The sequence below is a fragment of the Chaetodon trifascialis genome, chromosome 2 (genome assembly GCF_039877785.1).
Source record: "Chaetodon trifascialis isolate fChaTrf1 chromosome 2, fChaTrf1.hap1, whole genome shotgun sequence".
NCBI classification, from domain to species: Eukaryota; Metazoa; Chordata; class Actinopteri; order Chaetodontiformes; family Chaetodontidae; genus Chaetodon; species Chaetodon trifascialis.
Genome location: NC_092057.1, coordinates 32,582,869 through 32,599,621, shown reverse-complemented (window position 1 = coordinate 32,599,621; position 16,753 = coordinate 32,582,869). Strand labels below are relative to the sequence as shown.

Here is a 16,753-nt window from a genome sequence, read left to right as displayed (position 1 = left end):
AAACATTTTATTCACCAGAGGGTGAATCAGCTTGTGAACTTTCTGCAAACCTGCAGAAAAAAAGTTCTCAGGTTTCTCTCTGTTTACATTTTTACACTTTTTTTTACATTTATTATTTGAGTGTTTTCCATGGTTGTGTTGACATTTCCTTTCTGCCTTGATAGCTGAGGGGATTATAATCAGAGGAAGGTTAAATTTAAAATAAAAATGTTTAAATTGAATGTATTTTTCTCCTGGTCCTTATTTTAAATAAGTCATAAAAAAATATCAATAATCATCGATATCGACCAATATAAAACACTTGTATCGCAATAGAGTTTTCAGCCATATCGCCCAGCTCTATGCAAGTCATTTGGCTGATGGATTGCAGATAATAATTGCACGTTCAAATTTGGTCTAAAATAAAGTTACATTGGTTTAGAATTTGTAAAAAATAAAGACATGGATCATAAAATAGTTTTGGACACACTTCATCGTAAAAGTTTAAAACATGAAGCCATCAGTACAAAGCATTTCATACAAGGACGTGTGATCCGCTGCCTGTGAAGTGATGCTGAACAACAAACTGACGTCATCAAGAGGCGACTTTCGAACCTCAAAGATTCACAACCGTCTTCAACACATTCAAGAAGAGAGACAGTGTCAGTTAGGCATTAAGCATTTTGCATGACAGCAGTTACATATCTGTGTGTTGATCTGTGGATCTGTTCACGCACGTGCACCGCAGCAGCAGCAGCCGCTGGCCGCGCGCATCTGTCTGTGCAGGAACAGACAGACAGACCTGGCGATGATGGCGGACAGTGTTGGCTTTCAAGCGCAAATCGCCTCTATTATAGAGATATTGGCCAATTCGGCGGTGACAGAGATCTGCAAACTGGTGGACGATAGGTACGCTGCGCTGCGCTCCCAGATGGACCAGGAGCGGGAGCGGAGCAACAAGGAAAACGATGCCCTGCGGCAGAAATTGCGGGAAATGGACGTGAAAATGTGGAGCTACGAGAGTAGAATGAGGAGACGGAGTCAGCGGGAGGATATGCACGCCGTTCATTTTAGGCTACCCGAAGGTAACCAGATGGAGATGGCAGAAGGCAAGGCTGCAGCTCACCTGCTGCGAGGCAGGAAACATTAAGTCATGACACTGATATATCCTCATACATACATCTTGATTTGAATTGATTTGATTTGATTTGATGATGATTTGATCAATATCAAATTGACTAGCTTGAAGTGGCTGTCATTCTGTTTCCAGACTGCTCTAACTTCTCCAGCGCTGCTATGATGACTGAACACACACACTACTGCGCGCCAGTGGTTCCTGCACTGCTGTGGACCTCAGCATCATACAGGCACACATTGTCATATGTATGTATGTTAGTGCGTTATATGGCAGGCTGGCCTTACCTAACGGTTACATTGAAGGAAAAGTTTGATTCCGAGTTTTGTTAGACTAGCAACGTGGCATAGACTGGGTTTGTGTCAATTCAGGTCAAAAACAAGTTTGCCTTGCAGATAGTTTTGATCTTATTTGTCCATGTTTAGAGATACCCAAACAGCCCTCTGCTGCTTATTAGCCCCTGTTCCTTCCGCTCTTTGCTAGGTATGTACAGTTTTCTCGTCCTCAGTTTGCCTTGTGGCTTACACACATCCATTTAGAAATATAACAACAACAACAACAACAACTATATTTTTATATTTAATTTTATTTTTATAGCACCTTTCATAGAGGAAATGCAGCTCAAAGTCAAAATCACAAGCATCAGGTGCTTCACATAAAACCAAAGACAGTACATAAGATGGAAAATAAAACCACCGAATAATAATAATAAAGGTAAAAAGTAGATTGCAGATAACCAAGCAAAACACATTTTTAAAAAATGCAGCAGTGCATAAGTGCAAGACAAACTGCAAAAGTTTCAGGCCTGTATTAGGAAAGTCATAGCTAGTTAAAGGCTAAAGTGAAAAGACAAGTCTTTAGCTTCAGTGAACTGGCTTCCCTGATATCTAGAGGTAATGTGTGTAGGCAAATAGTGGAAAAGGCTTTGTGCACAAGGAGGAGGACCTTAAAAGCAACTTTAAGTGTTACAGGAAGCCAGTTTAGAGCAGCTGCACAATTTTGAAGTTGAAGTCTGTTTTTTTGTTTTTTTTTGAGGCCTGTAAATAGTGCGTTACAGTGATAATAATTCTTGAAATAAAGGCATCAATCTGATTTTCAGCATGTTTTTGATTTATAAATTGTTGTACTTAAGCTATGTTTCTGAGTTTTGGTCACCTTGTTGATGTGGGATATAAATCTTAGATCTGAATCTGGGATGACACAAAAACTTGTAACCTCAGATTTAATCCAGGGAGTTAATTTATTAAATAGCATTTCTCTTTTTGTTTTAGGGCTGACTAGTAGGATTTCATTTTTGTCATCATTTAACTTCAAGAAATTTTTGCTCATCCATTAATTTATTGCCAGAGGCATCACCAAGTGGCAGCATGCGTAGTGAGAACAGTAATGGACCGAGGCAGCTCCTTTGTGCAAATCCAAAACAGATGTCATGTTCTCGGACACTTGATCTCCAGGACTGATGAAAAACTTTCTCCCTTTGATGTATGTTTTGAATCAATATAACACAGAGACAGAAAGACCTACCAACTGTTCAAGATGATTGACTAAAATGTCATGGTCAATTGTATCAAATGCTACACTTAGGTCTAAAAGGACAAGAATTCCAAATGATCATTTCCAGGGAAATGTTGAGTATACATTTTTTTAAGAATTCAAATTGCACATTGTTCCTTTAAGTAATGATGTAATGAAGCAATGAAAGAAATATAGAGCAAAAATGAAGAAATTACTTTTATGACATGACCAGAGAGACTTAAACATGTCGGATATCAACAGATTTTCCCAGCAAGAAAAAGAAAACAAAAAAATGTAGTCATTAGACAACAGACACTGGCAATGTGACTCCCGTCTGTCATGCAGTGCTTTAAGGTCTTTTTCTATAATCACATAATAATTTTCACAATCATATATATGATTTTTTTTTTTTACAATTCCAATATGGATTTGAATATATAAATATTTATCGGCTTTGATGCTTTTATAATTCTTCATAGCTGCTCTGTCAGCTGTCAGAGTGAAGTAGCTACCAGACATTATCTGTCAGTTTAGTTGCAACCGGATGACAAAAGGTGGAAGAGATGAAGCATTAAAAGTGGGCAGGCTGGGTGAAGGTGAATTCCTTTAAAGGAGCCACAACACAATCATGTGTGTCAGTACATGATGGAAAAATAGATCAGGACTACTCACACATCAATGGAAAGTTACACACTGCACAGGTTTTTTTTGTTTTGTTTTGTTTTTGTTTTTGCTACTCGACACTTTCAAATTTGCGGACAAGATGGAACCGGTATAGACAGCTACTTCAGTGTCACGTGAAGGCTTTCATTACATAAGCATGGTACTGACATTGGTCACAATCAGAGAGTCAGAGAGATACAGTGGTTTTCAGAGAATTTATAGTATTGTTGTATTACTACAGTACTGGGCTTAATAGATAATGATAGTGATGATGATAGATAATTGTAAAAGGTACAAGGTAAGAGGCAGTTAACTGAAGTTAAGGTGAAAAGATGAGTTTCAAGTTTGGATTTAAAGGCCTCAACAGAGGCAGGAAAGGTATTCCAAAGGAAGGAGGCATAATAGGAAAAGGTTCTACAGGTATGAAGGGGCAAGACCATTTACAATTTCATAAGTCACCAGAGGCAGCTTAAAGTCTGATCTGACATGGATAGGGAGCCAATTAAGAGAAGCTAAATTGATGTAATGTTAATTTTCTCGTATTAGTTAAAATTTTAGCTACAGCATTCTGAACTATTTGAAGACTATTGGTACTAGCATTTTGCAAACCTGACAACAAAACATTACACTAAGTCTGGAAGAGAAGGTCTAAAATAGGATCTCTGCTTTGGCCAAGGACAAGTCTTGGAACCCATCGGCTAGGAAAGCTAACATCTGGGTCAAGATTTCCTCTTCCATTGTTTAAAGTCCAATTAATAACTTGACTTTCAAAAAAAGCTAAATAATTGCTGTTGGGTTCTGAGATTGCATTGTCGCCAATTCTACCTCTTTTGTTCTCCACACAAACTGTTAAAATGCATGCAGCCAAAACCTGCTCAGATGTGATTGTTCAGTACTCCTTGGATTAAAAACGAACTACAAACAGAAAACTGCTTCCGAGACCAAACTCTTGTCCCTTGCAGATATCTGTTTGTAGAAATTATCCAAGCACAGAAAGACCTAATTTTAACTTGCATAGGTTAAAAAAGGCATCTTGATGAATTCTTTCATTTGTAATATATATTATTATGTAATATTATAGGAAAAACACTGTGTTCCTTCATATAGGTCCAATTCTAACCATGCAAGAGCCAAGCCAGAGTCAAAGGATTTCCTGCCAAGATTCTGACCAGTGAACTATGCTTACCCCTCACACACACTCACATTTAGATGTACATATACTTCAACAGAACCTACTGTGATGCTAATGGCAGTTTCCATTTTTATGTCTTCTACCTATTCTGTTATAGCAGGTATTATTGGTATTTGATTTATGTACATTTTTATTAATTAGAACTTTTCACTTTTTGTACTTAAACATGACACCTCTTTACATGTCTGATAGCGATGTTCATTCATTGCACCTTACTCAATACTACTTTTACTTCATTGTCTCTGAGCTTGTTTTGTCTTTTTTATTCTATTCATTCTTATTGTGTAAACTGAAGAGATACAATTTTGTTCCCCAGTATACTGAATATTGGACAGAATAACAATAATTTCTACCTTGTTCTTTTTACCTTACAGAAGAACACAACTTGATGACAACTGAGCATGCACAGACCATATGCTAAAAATGTGAATTAATTTAATTATTAATGTACAACACATGGTTACTTAATGAAATCTAAATTGTTGCCCCTTCGTACTACACACATATAGAACATACAGTATGTACAATTATTTAAATTGGAATAGAATAAACTAAAAAGAAAATAAAACAATATATATAGTTGTTTATATACATATAGTTTTGTATGTATATATACCTTTACATATGAACATCCTGAAAGTGCGTGCAGTATGTGCAATTGTAAATTTCCATGTTATTTATGGTGGGATGTAGAGGATAACTCTCATAGCCTGAGGAAAGAAGCTGCTCTGTAGTCTGGTTGCACAGCAGCAGGTACTTCTATGTCACTTGTCAGGTGGCAGCAGGGTGGACAGGCTGTGGCTTGGGCAGGTATTGTGTTTTAGTATCCTCTTGGCTCTGTGCAGACACCTCACCCCACCAGTATCACTAATGCTGAGAAGATGGCATCAATCATGTTCTTGGTGGTTTTAATCACCCTCTGTAGAGCCTTCCCATCCTGGGCCATGCACATCCCATGCCAGTTTGTCATTTTTTCCAATCGGGATGCTTTCTTGTAAAAGTTTATAAGAACTTGACTCAGGAATTTGCTTTCCTAAGTTTCCTTAAGAAGAAGTCCAGTTGTTTTTGAGCTTTCTTCACCATGGTGGAGATGTTTCACAACCACTACAGGTTCTCTGTGATGATGATTCCTGACAAACAAAAACTGTTGATCTGCTTCACCACCATCTTTGTCTCATTTTTTCCCCAATATCAGTGATCAAGTTATTGGTCTTGCTGTTGTTGAGCAGTACTTGTTCAGCGTGTGCCACCCTACGAGACTGTTGATTTCCTCCCAATATGAATTCTCATTGTTGTTGCATATAGGTCTATAGGGGTCTAACATAATTGTAGCATCGTCATAACAAAAATGAAGTCTTCTCCGTTCAATGCATCTGGTTGAATTTTTACTTGAGAAAAAGGTGACTGTACAAAAGTACACGCTAAAAAAATTAACCTGAGCAGTTTTACAGATGTTTTAACACAGTTATGTCCAGGCGCTCATTTGGACGCATCTGGGCAGAGTACCGTTATCTCGTCTAAGTGTACGGAGAAACTCCTCTGTTGAAAACATTTTTTCAGCCTTTTTTCTGCTTGCTTGCTGTTCTTAGCTCTCATAAAAGGACGAAATACAAATAAAACAGTAAAATAAGGCCTCGGGCTGCTCAGCTGAGTCCTCTGTGACTAACTGCGTAGTTACAATAGCTAATAGTCAATAGCTCAATAGCTCAGCGTCAAGAGAATCGAGGGGCAGCAAACCCAAATTCACCATAGAAACACCAATGATGATCCAGAAGGAAACTACACCAGATATAGAACAGCGTGAAGAGTGCTCCCTCCACTCTAGAAACCCCCTCCTCTTTATGTCAACAACCAGGACCTTTGTGAACTAGGACCAGTGAACTGAAAGTCTCCTGAACAAGAAGAAACAAGCTTTCAGGTCAGGGGACAAAAAAGAGACAGGAATGAATCAGAATCAGAAAAGCCTTTATTGCGAAGTACGACTTACAAGGAATATACATATACAAGGAATTTGCTTTGGTGAAGTTGGTGCATGACACATTTAGTAAAAAATAAGCTATCAAAGTAGTAAAAAATATAACAATATTGTTACGGTCCCTCTGCATTCACAACGCGTAGGCTGGAGCTCGACTGGTGCATAACCTTTTATTTTATCTTTAGCACTGTGAAACTAAAACACACGAAAAAATTAAATTACATGATTGCAAATATTAAACCATACTACACAATAAATTCAATACTTACTCCTGCCTGCTCTTTTCTACTCTGGAGTTGCCCGCGGTGAGAGGCAGCGAGCTGGTGTGGGCTTGCTTATAGCCCCCCAGCTCAGCCGCCATGTGTTGGAGTTCTCCCCGCTGAGCGAGAGGGCCGCTTCCTTCGGGTTGGGGATAGGTCTCTCACTGTTGTTTCGGCCTACGGGCCGAACAGTAGCGTAGAGTACCTGGCCTTCTTGGAGTCCCTGGGAGGGGTACTGGAAAGTGCTCCAACCGGGGACTCCATTGTTCTGCTGGGGGACTTCAATGCTCACGTGGGCAGCAACAATGACACCTGGAGGGGTGTGATTGGGAGGAACGGCCTCCCCGATCTGAACCCGAGTTGTGTTCTGTTATTGGATTTCTGTGCTAGTCACAGTTTGTCCATAATGAACACCATGTTCAAGCATAAGGATGTCCATCAGTGCACGTGGCACCAGGACACCCTAGGCCAGAGGTCAATGATCGACTTTGTAGTCGTATCATCTGACCTTCGGCGGTATGTCCTGGACACTCGGGTAAAGAGAGGGGCTGAGCTGTCAACTGATCACCACCTGGTGGTGAGTTGGATTTGCTGGCAGGGAAAGAAGCGGGACAGACTTGGCAGACCCAAACGTACCGTGAGGGTCTGTTGGGAACGTCTGGCGGAACCCGCTGTCAGGGAAGTTTTCAACTCCCACCTCCGGGAGAGCTTCAACCAGATCCTTGAGGTTGGAGACATTGAGTCCGAATGGACCATGTTCTCCACTTCCATTGTTGATGCAGCCGTTCGTAGCTGTGGCCGTAAAGTCGTGGCGGCAACCCCCGAACCCGGTGGTGGACATCGGAAGTAAGGGATGCCGTCAAACTGAAGAAGGAGTCCTATCGGGCCTGGTTGGCTCATAGGACTCCTGAGGCAACTGATGGGTACCGGCAGGCCAAGCGTGTGGCAGCTCAGGCGGTTGTAGAAGCAAAAACTCGGGTCTGGGAGGAGTTCGGGGAGGCCATGGAGGAGGACTACTGGTTGGCCTCGAGGAATTTCTGGCAAACCGTTCGGCGCCTCAGGAGGGGGAAGCAGCTTTCTGTCAACACTGTTTACAGTGGAGGTGGGGAGCTGTTGACCTCGACTGGGGATATTGTCGGGCGGTGGAAGGAATACTTTGAGGATCTCCTCAATCCCTCTGTCATGTCTTCCGTAGAGGAAGCAGAGACTGGGGACTTGGAGGTCGATTCATTCATCACCGGGGCTGAAGTCACTGAGGCAGTTCGCAAGCTCCTCGGTGGCAAAGCACCGGGGGTGGATGAGATCTGCCCTGAGTACCTCAAGTCTCTGGATGTTGTAGGACTGTCTTGGTTGACACGCCTCTGCAGCATCGCGTGGCAGACGGGGACAGTGCCTCTGGACTGGCAGACTGGGGTGGTGGTCCCTCTTTTTAAAAAGGGGGACTGGAGGGTGTGTTCCAACTATCGGGGGATCACACTCCTCAGCCTCCCTGGGAAAGTCTATTCCAGGGTACTGGAGAGGAGAATCCGGCCGATAGTCGAACCTCGGATTCAGGAGGAACAATGCGGTTTTCGTCCTGGCCGTGGAACACTGGACCAGCTCTATACCCTCCACAGGGTGCTTGAGGGTTCATGGGAGTTTGCCCAACCAGTCCACATGTATTTTGTGGACTTGGAGAAGGCATTCGACCGTGTCCCTCGCGTCATTCTGTGGGAGGTGCTCCGGGAGTATGGGGTTGGAGGCCCTCTGTTGAGGGCTGTACAGTCCCTGTACAACCAGAGCAGGAGCTTGGTCCGCATTGCCGGCAGTAAGTCGGACCTGTTCCCGGTGCATGTTGGACTCCGGCAGGGCTGCCCTTTGTCACCGGTTCTGTTCATCATTTTTATGGACAGAATTTCTAGGCGCAGCCAGGGGCCAGAGGGGGTTCGGTTCAGGGGCCGGCAGATTTTGTCTCTGCTTTTTGCAGATGATGTTGTCTTGTTGGCTACCTCGAGCCAGGACCTTCAGCATGCGCTGGGGCGGTTCGCAGCCGAGTGTGAAGCAGCTGGGATGAGAGTCAGCACCTCCAAGTCCGAGGCCATGGTTCTCGACCGGAAAAAGGTGGCTTGCTCCCTTCAGGTTGGGGGAGAGTTCCTGCCTCAAGTGGAGGAGTTTAAGTATCTTGGGATCCTGTTCACGAGTGAGGGAAGGATGGAACGTGAGATTGACAGGCGGTTCAGTGCAGCGGCTACAGTAATGCGGTCGCTGTACTGGTCTGTCGTGGTGAAGAAGGAGCTCAGCCGAAAGGCAAAGCTCTCGATTTACCGGTCAATCTACGTTCCTACCCTCACCTATGGTCATGAACTTTGGGTCATGACCGAAAGAATGAGGTCCCGGATACAAGCGGCTGAAATGAGTTTCCTCCGCAGGGTGGCGGGGCGCTCCCTTAGAGATAGGGTGAGGAGCTCTGTCACCCGGGAGGAGCTCAGTGTAGAGTCGCTGCTCCTCCGCATCGAGAGGAGTCAGCTGAGGTGGCTCGGGCATCTCTATCGGATGCCCCCTGGACGCCTCCCTAGGGAGGTGTTCCAGGCATGTCCCACCGGGAGGAGGCCCCGGGGAAGACCCAGGACACGCTGGGGTGACTATATCACTTGGCTGGCCTGGGAACGCTTCGGGGTCGCCCTGGAAGAGCTGGAGGAAGTGTCCAGGGAGAGGGAAGTCTGGGCGTCCTGGGCAACCCTGCTCAGACTGCTCCCCCCGCAACCCGGCCCCGGATAAGCGGAAGAGAATGGATGGACTTACTCCCGCCCCTCGTCCATATTCGTACAGTTTAACAACATTTCATTCATAAAACCAATTCATCATAGCCATCAACCCTTACAAATAAATAAACAAACATTACCTCACTTCACCTACCAAGGGCATAAACTCTTTAATCCCAACCGTATCTTCTTCTGGTAGTGGCTAAACAAACACCACAGTCACAGTTGCATTTACACATGTCCTTTATTCCTTTGATCTCCCCAACCCCGGCAGCTACTCTGGTAAAACTTTGCACACGTGTGACAAAGGAAGAAGTGTGTGAAGACACTCATAACCCCTTTACCATTTCCGGAGCACCAGGAAAACAGCATTAAATCAAATCAGATAAGAACCCCCCTGCTGGCCGCTTACAAATATAAATATATATACATAAGTCTTTTTTTTTTTTTTTTTTGGAAACAGAGTCTGTCTTTTCAGAAGGAAGTCCAAACAGAGCATTAATGTAACGCATAGAGTTATGGCAATGTCAATTTGACAAGAGGAGGCAGAGGTGAAATGTGAAGAGTGTCAGGGGGGTTCCGGACCTTGTTGATAAGGTTGACAGCAGATGGGAAAAAACTGTTCTTGTGGTGTGAGGTTTTGGTCCTGATGGACCGCAGCCTCCTGCCATAGGGGAGTGTCTCAAAGAGTTTGTGTCCGGGGTGGGAGGGATCAGCCACAATATTTCCTGCATGCCTCAGGGTCCTGGAAGCGTACAAGTCCTGAAGAGACGGGAGATGGCAGTCGATCACCTTCTCTGCAGACTGAATTACACCCTGCAGTATGCCTTTGTCCTTGGTAGCAGCATACCAGATGGTTATGGAGGAGGCGAGGATGAACTCAATGATGGCTGTGTAGAAGTGCACCATCATTGTCTTTGAAGTACATCCTCTGTTGTGCTTTCTTGATGAGGGAGCTGATGTTCGGCTCCCATTTGAGGTCCTGGGAGATGACATTTCCCAGGAAGCGGAAAGACTCCACAGTGTCAATAGTGGAGTCACAGAGGGTGATGGGGGCAGGTGAGGCTGAGTTCTTCCTGTAGTCCACAACCATCTCCACTGCCTTTAGAGCGTTGAGCTCTAGGTTGTTCTGGTTACACCAAGTCACCAGATGGTCAACTTCCCACCTGTAGGCGGACTCGTTGCCATCAGAGATGAGTCCGATGAGGGCGGTGTCGTCCGCAAACTTCAGGAGCTTGACGGACTGGTGACTGGAGGTGCAGCTGGGAGAAGAGCAGAGGAGAAAGAATACAGCCCTGGTGCTGATGGTCTTTGCGTCGGAGATGTGTTTCCCCAGCTTCACACACTGTTTCCTGTCAGACAGGAAGTCTGTAATCCACCTGCAGGTGGAGTCAGGCACGCTCAGCTGGGAGAGCTTCTCCTGAAGCAGAGTTGGGATGATGGTGTTGAAGACAGAGCTGAAATCCAGAAACAGGATCCTGCTGTAGGTTCCTGTGGAGTCCAGGTGCTGGAGGGTGAAGTGAAGGGCCAAGTTGACTGCATCGTCTGAAGACCTGTTGGCTCTGTAGGCAAAATGCAAGGGGTCCAGGAGAGGGTCGGTGATGTCTTTGAGGTATGAGAGCACAAGGCGCTCAAAGGACTTCATTATCACAGAGGTCAGGGTGAGGTCAGGGTCTGAAGTCATTAAGTCCTGTGGTCCTTGGCTTCTTGGGAACTGGGATGATGGTTGAAGACTTGAAGCAGGCTGGCACATGACATGTCTCCAGTGAGGTGTTAAGGTGGGCATTGTTGGAGGTGACTGGAGCTGGAGCTGTTGGGAGGTGTCATGGGGGATGGTTGTTGGACTGTCCCTTTGCCTTTCAAAGCGGCAGTAGAACTCATTCAGGTCATTGGCTAGGCGTCGATCATTGATGGGGGGCTTCAGGCTTGTAGTTGTTGATCTGCCTGAGCCCTTTCCAGACAGACGCAGTGTCGTTAGCTTAGAACTGGTGTTTGAGCTTCTCAGAGTACAATCAAACAAACTCGTTCTCGACTCTTTGAATCAGTCCTTGTCCGCACTCCTGAAGGCTTCTTCCTTTGCCAACCCTAGCTGTCTGAGTTTGGCTTTGAACCAAGGTTTGTCATTGTTGTAACTCACCCTGGTGCGTGATGGAACACAGCAGTTCTCACAGAATCTGATGTAGGACATCACAGCCTCTGTGTACTCATCCAGAATGTTGATAGCAGTCCTGAACACATCCCAGTCAGTGGAGTCCAAACATGCCTAGAGATCCTCCACAGCCTCACTGGTCCACTTCCTTGATGTCCTCACTACAGGTTTGCAGAGCTTTAGTTTCTGCCTGTATGCAGGAATCAGGCGGACCATGACATGGTCAGAGTGGCCCAGTGCAGCACAGGGGATGGTGTGATGAGCATCCCTGACTGTGGTGTAACAGTGATCCAGAATCGTCAGTCGGACATTTAATAATCGGTCTCTATTTAGGGAGTTCATGGGTGAGGTTACCATTGGTAAAGGCGCCAAGGACAAAAACTAAAGAGTCCAGGTTGGTCCGCTCCACACACAGTATCTGGTCTGCGAGCATACACTGTGTGCCCTGCATGTTGGCCTGCGGCGGGATGTAAACACCGACCAGAATGAATGAAGCGAACTCATGAGGTGAATAAAAAGGCATACTGATAAAAGATTCCAGGTCAGGAGAACAGAGCTGCTGGATCACTGTCACGTCCTTGCACCAGCCACTGTTGATGTAGAAACAGATTCCTCCATCTTTAGTTTTGCCAGAGAGTTCCATGTCTCTGTCCAAGCGGAGGAGTTGGAAGCCAGCCAGCTGCAGCGCAGAGTCCGGTATTAATCCACAGAGCCATGTCTCGATGAAGCACAAAACCGCAGATTAAGAAAAGATTAAGAAAAGTCCCTGTTTCTACCCAACAGTAATTGCAGTTCCTCCAGTTTGTTGGGCAGTGAATGCATGTTAGAGAGGAATATTCCCGGTAACACTGTGCGTTGTCCATGCTGGTGAAGGCGCACCAGCGCACCGGCCCGTTTTCCTCTCCTACGGCGTTTCACTGCATGAGCAAAGTTGAGTGCACCTCTGACCAGAATGTCCAAAATTTTCCACACAGCCAGGAGTGGCCCTACAGCCCCCCACCCCTTTCCACCATCTCCTGGATTACTGACTACCTGACAGACAGACCACAGTTTGTCTGACTGGGCAACATTCTCTCTGAGACTGTGGAAAGTAGTATAGGAGCACCACTGGGGACTGTTCTGTGTCCTTTTCTCTTCACCCTGGACAAGAGAAGGAATATAGAGTAGTATATGGAGTAGTGGACGATTTTGTGGAATGGTCTGGTAGAAATCACCTGCTGCTTAACATGGCCAAGATCAAGGACCATGCATTGTGGGGGAGAATGTCACAGTAGTGGAGGATTACAAATGCCTCGGAGTGCACCTTGACAACAGACTGAACTGGAAAACTTAACATCAACGCTGTTTACAAGAAGGGGATGAGCAGACTCTATTTCCTGAGGAGGCTCAGATCATTCAACGTGTGCAGCAAGATGTTGGAGATCTTTTACCAGTCTGTTGTTGCCAGTGCACTCTTCTTTGCTGCAGTGTGCTGGGGGAGCAGCATCAGAGCCAGCAAGACCAACAGACTCAACAAACTGATCAGGAAGACCGGCTCCATTATTGGCTGCAAACTGGACACTTTTGAGGAGGTGGTGGAGAGGAGGACACTGGACAGACTGTTATCCATTATGGATAACCCTGAACATCCTCTTTCCCACCTTGTGGACAGACAGCAGAGCTCCTTCTTCTTCTAACATTTTTATCTGCATAATTGCAATATTGCACAACATTTATTAATATTTACAGTATATTTACATTTACATTTAGTTTTATCTTGTATTCAGTGCTGCTTTCTGTGTATATATATATATATATATATATATATATATATATATATATATTGTCACTTTTTGTGCATTTTCTTTTTTTAATTCTTGTATATGTTCTTTGGTCATCTGTATGTTTTTTGTTCATTGCTGCTGCAACAAAACAATTTCCCAGATTGGGATCAATAAAAATATCTAAAGTCTAAAGTGATTGCTCTCCAAGTAACACAGAGTCATAGGAGGAGACATTAGCAGCGTTTTTTTTTTCAAGCTGGAATATAACTTTTCACCACAAAACAGCAAAGGTAACACTTCGAGAGTGTGCGTGCAGCCTGTTGCAGTCGCTCCTGTTTGTTTTCTTAGTTTTCCGCTTTTTTTTTGCTCTATTCTTTATCATTAATACTTGTTATTTTACGACTTTCATCTTGAAGCTGTGACCTCTCCAAACATCTTGGCCGAGAGAGTTCTGGTCTGTTTCTTCGCCTTGGAATTGCTACTCTCACTGGGACACAGCACCGATGTGCAGCTACTTCACGGCCGCATTGTTTACTCCAGAGATCAGCTGATCGCCCTGAGGCTGGCCGGCTTGTCAGCCAGAACATCAGAGATCTCCACTGAAATCTGGAGGAAAACACACAGAGGATGCAGGGGAGGATAGAAATAGTGAAGGAAAAGAGCTGGGTTGAGACAACAGAGGTTTATGGAGAAGAGGAGATATAAGCTGTGTCTCCCCTCTCTCATCATGGGCAACGTGAGGTCGCTGGCAAATACGCGGATGAGCTAACAGCACTTGGCAGAAGTCAGAGGAAGTTCCGGGAGTGCAGTCTGATTTGTTTTTCGGAGACATGGTTGCATCAGGACATACCCGATGACAACGTCTCCAGCAGTGGCTTTCAGACTGTTCAGGCCGACCAGGATTGCACTGAAAGTGGTCAACGTAAAGGAGGGGGGCTCGTCGTTCTAGTCAACAACTGATAGTGTAATCCTGGTCATATCACCATCAAGGAATGTATCTGTTGCCTGGACATCGAACTGTTGGCTGTTGGGCTCAGGCCATATTATTTGCCAATGGAGTTTTCACATGCTGTTATTGTAGCTGCTTACATCCCCCCTCTGCCAACCCGATGTCGGTATGTGACATCATTCACTCCACTGTAGTCCGTCTGCAAACTCAACACCCAAGTGCATTCATCACTATCTCGAGTGACTTCAACCACGTCACCATGACAACAACACTGCCCACCTTCACTCAGCAAGTGAGCTTTCCTCAAGCTTTCCTACAAGAGAGGTGAGAACCCTGGACTTGCTGTACGCTAACATTAAGGATACATACAGCTACTCCCCCCTCCCCCCTCTGGACAGGTCAGACCACAATCTTGTGCAACTCAATCCCTGTTATGTGCCTCTGGTGAAGAGTCAGCCTGTGACTACAAGGACAGTAAGGAGATGGTCAGAGGAGACATATGAGACATTGCTGGGCTGTTTTGAGGTGACGGACTGGCAGGCATCTCCGGCCCATGGTCAAGCCACTCTTGGACCCCCTCCAGTTCGCCTATCAGCCCTGACTTGGAGTTGAGGATGCCATCATCTACCTGCTCAACTGTGTCTGTGCCCACCTGGACAAACTGGCGAGCACTGTGAGGGTTCTGTACCATTTGTCCAGCGCTACTGAGTGACAAGCTGACAGCGATGCAGGTGGATGCCCTACTAGTGTTCTGGATTGTGGACTACCTGACTGGCAGACCACAGTATGTGTGCCTGCAACACTGTGTGTCAGAGTGGTCAGCAACACTGGGGCCCACAGGGGACTGTTCTCTCTCCCTTCCTCTTCACCCTCTACACCACAGACTTCAACTATTGCACAGAGACCTGCCACCTTCAGGAGTTTCCTGATGACTCTGTGATAGTTGGATATATCATTAAGGGTGATGAGGATGAGTACAGGGTTGTTGTAGATACCTTTGTCACATGGTGTGAGCAGAACCATCTGCAATTAAACGTGGCAAAGACTAAGGAACTGGTAGTGGACCTGAGGAGAACCAAGGCACCAGTGACCCCTGTTTGCATCCAGGGGGTCAGTATAGACATTGTGGAGGATTACAAGTACCTGGGGGTAAATATTGACAATAAACTGGACTGGGCAAAGAACACTGATGCTCTCTACGGGAAGGGCCAGAGTTGTCTCTATTTTCTGAGGCGACTGAGGTCCTTCAACATCTTCCGGACTATGCTCAGGATTTTCTATGAGTCTGTGGTGGCCAGTGCTATTCTCTATGCTGTTGCATACTGGGGCAGCAGGCTGAGGATGCCAGACGCCAACAGACTCAAGAAACTGATCCACATGGCCAGTGATGTTGTGGGAATGGAGTGTGACTCTCTGACAGTGGTGTCAAAGAGGAGGATGCTGACTAAGCTACAGACTATTTTGGACAACGTCACACTTCATGGTGTGCTGGTTACAAGAGTACTTTCAGTGAGAAACTCACCCCACCAAAATGCCTGCCTGTGGCCATCAAACTGTACAACTCCTCCCTCTGAATGGCCCTTGTCTAAGTATGTATATTTTGTCTCAATATATATATTTTGTTTAGTTATCAGTATATATATATATTGTGTGTGTGTGTGTGTGTGTGTGTGTATATATAAAATACATATTTTCTCTTTAATTCTTTTAGTCTCTTCTATTATCCATTCTATCTCTTCTATATCCTGTCTCTTCTTCATCTCTTTTATTTCTTCTATGCTTGTAAGGAGCACCTGTAACTAAAATAATTTCCCCTCGGGGAACAATAAAGTATTTCTGATTTCTGATTACTTTATGATTTTTTTTTTTTTTCTGCTACTCTTTGGCTGCTAGCTCGCCAAGTGATTGAACAGTGAAGAGGCAGACATCTTCGTGATCGTCAGACTCTCTGCTTTCATATGATACCAGGCTTGTGTGGTTTGCGTGAAATGGTGAAATCAGCAGATGCAGTACTGTTGACGTGCGCTACTTTCATGTTTTCGTTACATGCCCATATAATTTCATGGAGTTTGAATTATGTTTTGTTTGGCTGGCAATGCTTAGTAGAGACTTTTAGCTGAGTTTCTCCCCGTCATTCTTGTATGCTACAAGTTAGGATTGATGCTTCCTAGCGTGAGCATTGACCATCTGAACTGCGCGCATGTCACACTGCTGCAGGGGAATTAACTTAATTTGATGTTGCATTCGTTGATAAAATACAGGGGCACCACCTTTCTCAGCTAAGAAGGACTGCAGGGATTAACTGCTATAATGCTGATGAAAAACAAACGAATGAATCAACAGTAGACCAGATCAAATCAATCTTTATTGATGTTGCACTTTTCATACTTAAAAGCAACACAAAGTGCCTCACAGAGGCTAAAAACAGCAAA

The 16,753-nt window shown here is 44.8% G+C and overlaps 1 protein-coding gene across 1 annotated transcript in view; it reads left to right on the top strand.

The window, feature by feature from the left end:
• The first annotated feature begins 567 nt into the window (after window positions 1-567).
• LOC139339223 (zinc finger protein Xfin-like) overlaps window positions 568-16,753 on the top strand; it is a 93,658-nt gene continuing 77,472 nt past the window's right edge. The window contains exon 1 of the mRNA XM_070974736.1: window positions 568-1,064. Coding sequence (XP_070830837.1) covers window positions 788-1,064 — 277 coding nt within the window. The 5' untranslated portion in view covers window positions 568-787. The remainder of the gene's footprint in view (window positions 1,065-16,753) is intronic.